At 36.4% G+C, this 6,308-nt stretch overlaps 1 protein-coding gene across 17 annotated transcripts in view; it reads left to right on the top strand.

The window, feature by feature from the left end:
- Positions 1–6,308, top strand: part of LOC309666889 (uncharacterized protein) — a 307,631-nt gene that overhangs the window by 44,799 nt on the left and 256,524 nt on the right. For all 17 annotated transcript variants that reach the window (XR_014267317.1, XR_014267318.1, XR_014267319.1 and 14 more), the window contains exon 3: positions 848–903. Coding sequence is in view for 7 of the 17 variants with exons in the window: in XM_082475012.1 (XP_082331138.1) it covers positions 848–903 (56 nt within the window). In the remaining 10 variants the exon portion in view is untranslated. The remainder of the gene's footprint in view (positions 1–847; positions 904–6,308) is intronic.

Below are 6,308 nucleotides of genomic sequence, written 5' to 3'. Positions count from 1 at the left end.
TTTGTTTGTTTAATTAATTAATTAATTTATTTATGGCTGTGTTGGGTCTTCGTTTCTGTGCGAGGGCTTTCTCCAGTTGTGGCAAGCGGGGGCCACTCTTCATCGCGGTGCGCGGGCCTCTCACTATCGCGGCCTCTCTTGTTGCGGAGCACAGGCTCCAGACGCGCAGGCTCAGTAATTGTGGCTCACGGGCCCAGTCGCTCCGCGGCATGTGGGATCTTCCCAGACCAGGCCTCGAACCCGTGTCCCCTGCATTGGCAGGCAGATTCTCAACCACTGCGCCACCAGGGAAGCCCCCATGTTTTCTTTTATCTTGTAATTAAAAAACAACAACAACAGGAAAGGATTTTTAACAGAACAATAATTCCAGCTTGGTATTTGCCCTTGAAGATCTTGTATGTGTCCTTCATCCTAAAGGGAATTCCTCCTTTTCTGTTTTTTCCAGTTCACAAAAACAAATATCTAGAAAAAGAGATATAATATAGATATTATTTTTTAGTAGAAGAGAGAGTAAAAGAAAATAGCAACAGCAACATCTTTCTCGTGTCATTCATATGCATTACTGTGGAATTTAATGACCTGAAGGAAAGCAAATGGTTTTTATGTAACTTTATTTGAAATAAACTTAATCTACACCAGTGAGTCCCTCAATTTAATGTGCACATAAATCGCACAGGGGTCTTGTGGAGATGAAGATTCTGACTCAGTGAGTCGGGCTGGGCCAAGGTTTTGCATTTCTACCAAACTCCCACCTGGTCCGCAGACCACATGTGAATAGGAAAGATCTCAACTTTACTCCAAATGGGCATTGTCCCTGCTCTTAATCACTTATACTTTTAATTTTCAGTGTTCCAGGATCATCAGATTGGAGAAACTGACCCAGTGGAATTTAAAACATACTTGGTAAGTAGAAGAAACAAATAAGGAATTTTTTTCCCCCTCTGGAATTTATTTCTAGATTTATAATTCACTTTCTGTTCTTGGTCTAAGAAAACCTGGCATATTGATTGTTGTCTGGTATGTTCTTTACCCTAATGACTAAGAATCTAATTACATTCCAGATTGTGACTATTTCCCTAAATATTCCCAGCTGCTTTCAAGATGAACTCTATAACATTACTAGAAATAGGCTCTGTGGCCTTTTTGGGAAATCTAAAATATGATCATATGATCCCAAATAGCTTTATTCAACATGTGATGTTCAGAAGACCACAGAATTTTAGGGTATCTTTTCATGTTAGCATTAATCATACATGTTTTTCTTCTGAAAGCATTTCTTTCAAAATGACCCACATTTTGAAAAAGAAAAAAAGCACATATCAGTTTAGATGAGATATTGAGGGAGAGGATTTGACTCAGAAACTTTATCTGGAAATAATAGATTTTAATATTTTCTGTCTCAATAGTTATTTGGTATATACTATCAAACTACTTGTAAACCGAAGGGGAGGGCTAATTTAAATAATAAGCTTAAGTACTAATTTATAAGTGCTAGTACTATGTACAAGAGTACATAAAATTGAAGTCAAAATTATTTTATCAAAAAATATGTTTTGTACAAATTACTAGTTATAAATACTCAGAATATCATTTTTAACAGAAATATGACTTTTAGAGCCTCATAACTCCGAAAGACAGGCTAATTCTAAAAGGCATCTGATGACCTAATTATTTAAATGTCATTCAAATTGGGGTTTACAAAAATATATATTTAGCCAAGTAGTATTTACTCAGTTGAAAACAGCAGCAAGAGATTCTCCCTGCTATTATGATATTATTCATCTTTTTTCCAAGCTCACCCCATTTTCTGCCTCTTCTACATTTTAATTTATTTTATACATTAAAAAATTATATGTAAATATAAATACTTTATGAAGCACATTTTAAAATGAATGCCTGTGAACCCATCACCTCCATAAGAATTAGAAAAATACCAATATCTTTTTATTCTTTACTTATCCATCTCCTGTTTCCTTCCCAGAGGTAAACTCTATGTTGAATTTTTCATTAATCATTCTCTTAAAAAATAGTTTTACCACATATCCATATGAATTGAAATAAGATGTAATTTATTTCCTTGTTTTTTGAGCTTTATAAAAATGGTTTCATATTTATCTGTCTAGTCTTTTTCTACTTGATGTTGTTTCTACGATAATACATATTAGTGTCTGTAGTAGTAGGTCATTCGTTTTCATTGCTGTGTGATACTAACTTTGTGATTGTATCAAAATTTGTCATTTTAGAAATGGAGAGTTGATTTTCCAGTTTTTTCTGTTATTATGAAACACACTTCTCTAAACATTCCAATACATTTCTCCCGATGCACAAATAAAGAGATTTTCTAGGTTGTTTATACTTTGGAACAGAATTGCTGAGTCATAGCAAATGATCAACTTCTCAAGATAATATCAAGTTCTTTTCCAAAGTACAATTTTATATTCCTACAAGCAGATCAATTTCCATTGATCCATCTCTTGGTTTTGTTATTTGTCTTAATTTTTGTTAAAATAGGTATAATTTTGTTATCTTAATTTGAAGTTACTTGACTATTCCTAGGGTTGATAATTTTTATATGTTTATCAACCATTTGTGTTTTCCCCTCTATGAAATGTTTATTCATTCTTTTGCTCATTTTTCTATTGAGTTATTTGTTTTTTCTTATATGTTTCATTTTTCATTTAAGGACCTTATTATTTATTGATTTTTTTCTAATTACTTTCTAAACAGGGAATACATTTAATCTTGTGTTAGGTATGGGTTCTTCTTCTAGTAATGGCAGAGTAGCTCAGATCAGATCAACCATCCCAATGAGAACAATTACACACATACACAGTATATACATAAATTCACAATATACACATAATTTTATACCCACACACATAGATGCATACACACATATTGTGTGTGTAATTATATGTATATATGTGTGTGTGTGTATATATGTATATATATATATATCACAACTATCTGAAGCTATTGGAGGACAAACAAAGGTGGGCAGAAACAGAAGAAGCATTGATACTTAAAAGAGGAGAATAGCATTAAGTGAGTTTCCCGCATTTAATGAACAGAGACTCTGTCACTTGTAGGATAGTATCAGAAGGTCTAATGTGAATATAAGTGGAATCTGAAAAGGAGATGGAAAACAATGCAGAAAAAAGATTCAAGGAAATAATGAACTAAAAGTTCCCAACTTTGACGGAAGGTATATTTGGTATTGTTACCAAATCCTGCCAGTTCTGTTGCCAGAAATCCTGTGAATCCAGCCTCTCTCTTACCCTCCTACTGCCATTCATTTGGACTACTGCAATAATTTCCTATCTGGTCACCTGGAAACCTGCTTCTCCCAGTTTTAGTCTGTCTTCCACATTTTCACCAGAGTTACCTATCTAAAATCAATCTTGGGCTTCCCTCGTGGCGCAGTGGTTAAGAATCTGCCTGCCAATGCAGGGGACACGGGTTCGAGCCCTGGTCTGGGAAGATCCCACATGCCGCGGAGCAACTAAGCCCGTAAGCCACAACTACTGAGCCTGCGCGTCTGGAGCCTGTGCTCCACAACAAGAGAGGCCGCGATAGTGAGAAGCCCGCGCACCGCGATGAAGAGTGGCCCCTGCTTGCCGCAACTGGACAAAGCCCTCGCACAGAAACGAAGACCCAACACAGCCAAAAATAAATAAATTAAAAAATAAATAAATAAAATCAATCTTTTTCAAAATCAAAGCTGATAGTGACATTATAAATTAGGTAAAATCTTAAACTCAGCACGGTCTTTGCAATATGACCCAATTTATACCTCCCGCCTCTGTTCCTTAATACCTGTCTCCTGTATGCTGTGCTTCTATTACCATGAGCTTCTCATCGTTCCCTGACAGGACAGATCCTTTCATACCCTCACGCCATCTCTTAGCAGTGTCTTAATGCCATTAACATCCTTTTCCTCTTCTGGGAGCCTCCTATCATATCTGCAGTGAAGTCTCTCTGTTTCCATGGCACGTGACAAACATTGCTGTTAGAGCAAACACCTTGGGAGAAAGAGACTGCACTATATGCTCCTTTAGTTCAGGAACTGTTCCTCTTTGTATCTTAAAAACTGACAGTGCCTGGCACAAAGTGGGTGCCAAGTAAGTATATATTGGATAAGTAGACTATCTGGTAGATATTGGGTTGGCCAAAAAGTTCGTTTGGGTTTTTCTGTAACATCTTACAGAAAAACCCAAACGAACTTTTTGGCCAACCCAGTATTATATTATATATGTATGTATTAGGTTGAATCATAGGAAACTGCTGATTTTGATAATTTTTTACTACAGAAGTAGCAATCTTGGTTCAACACACACACGTATATCTGTGAACAACTTAAGTTTTATACTCCAGCTGCGTCTATTAGCATTCATCAGAAAATGATATCAAGAAATCATCTGATCCAACCCACTGCCTTCAGGCATGTGACATATTCTTATGTTACAGAAGAAGTTCAGAGAGATTATTTGCCTAAGGTTCACAGAGTTATTAAGTGGTAAAGCATGCTTATAAATGTTAAAGCAAAAGTACATACATATGCATAGATAGTCATTTCATTACTATATAAACATTTTAAGTGCCTGCGGTCTACTCAAACAGTGACAATAAGTGACCCATATCCACTCTTCCTTTATAACTTAAATAATTTTTCTCAAAATATTATCATGAAAAATTTTAAACATACAGGAAAGTTGAAAGAAATATACAGTGAAAACACACAATTTTAATGAATAAAGCTATGAAAAATTAGTATGTTCATATTGTCTATAAACCTCTGAACTAGAAGTTGTGGTAATCTATTTTAAGGGGAGGGCTGGCAAGGATGGGAAAAGAACTTTCTGTAAACTCAGATGGATATAGATTTTATCACTTTCTTTGGTAAACTTTGGATTTGAATTAAAGATATGAGCAAAGTTTTAGCCATTTATGTTCTAAATTAATGCTGGACATTGGATTTGGTGCCTTAATTTTGTGTGGGATACAGATCAAGCAACTCTATGACTCTCCACTTTCAAAGTCAACAGTTTCCCAGCTCGATAATTCTGGGGGCCGATAGTGTTTCATATTCATTTGATGATGCGGTCCGTAACTGCAGAATGACTCATTGGATCTTCCTTTCCATTTCTCTATAAGGGTAGCCCTTTTGGCCTATAAACATTTCCCAAATACCTCTTGAGTTTTTACTATGTAATGAGGACCATAGTGGGGATATAGAAGTGAATCAAATAGAGGCCCAATACTCATGGAGCTTAACAATAAGTAAGGTAAGCAGACTAGAAATAAATAATTTTTACAAGTTATTAAACAAAGAATTGATTACAATTTATTTACTTTAGGTAAGAAACAAAGAATTTATTACAATTATGATCAATCCCATCAGCTGTCATTAGCTGTCATCCTGGGTCAATCAATGTAAACACAAGCATGTCCTAAGAAGAGAGTTGAAGTCTCTATCTGTAATACTCTCACCCATATGTTTAACATGTGGAAATTCTGATTCTGCTGATTCTGAGCTGACAAGAAAAACAATAGTAAAACCCTACTGATTTTTATTTTCAGTTTAGAGAAAAATGCAAAGCTTTCATTTCTCTTTTTTTATGTTAAGCAAAAGAATAAAGTAGAAGTATGCCAACATTGCTATTTCTGCACAGGCCGGTAATGGTCCTAACACTCCTTTCTGGAGCATTTCTTTCAGCTACCTCAGGACAAATGACTCAACCACATTCCTCCCTGTAGGTGAGCCTCATTAGGTCTCCAGGGCTCTCACCCTTGCATACCTGCCTAAGCTTTTGAGAACTGTTCAGCTGAGTCTGAGCAATGAGAGGGAACCTTCTGGGCGGGGTGGGGGAGAGGTGGGGACTGAGGTAAACAGTGCTGTGAAGCAGGATGGGGTTCTCCTAAAGGTTTCATTACTTCGGTGGATCATCACTTCTAATGATGGCTCCCTTTCATCTTGAGACTGGACCCTTGGAACGTTTCTGGGGGAGGGCAGGAATATTGTGAGATAGGAAGCTTTTTTTTTCAGGCACTTGTGAAGCTTTCTGTCCCCACCTCTTGGGATGCAGTGTGCTCATGGCTCTGTAAGTCCTTACTTAGTTAGGATATTAGGTCTCTAGATCAGAGAGAATGGTGAGAGACACAGCATTTTCTCTTTGGTGACCAAACAAGCCAACTGTTACGGGTTGAACTGTGTTCCCCAAAAAGGTATGTTGAAGTCCCAATCCCTGGAACCTATGAATAGGACTTTATTTGGAAATTGGTCTTTACAGATGTAATCAAGTTAAGAT

Source organism: Balaenoptera physalus, assembly GCF_965194825.1.
Source record: "Balaenoptera physalus genome assembly, chromosome: 9".
NCBI lineage: Eukaryota > Metazoa > Chordata > Mammalia > Artiodactyla > Balaenopteridae > Balaenoptera > Balaenoptera physalus.
This window is presented reverse-complemented; position numbering and strand designations above follow the sequence as displayed.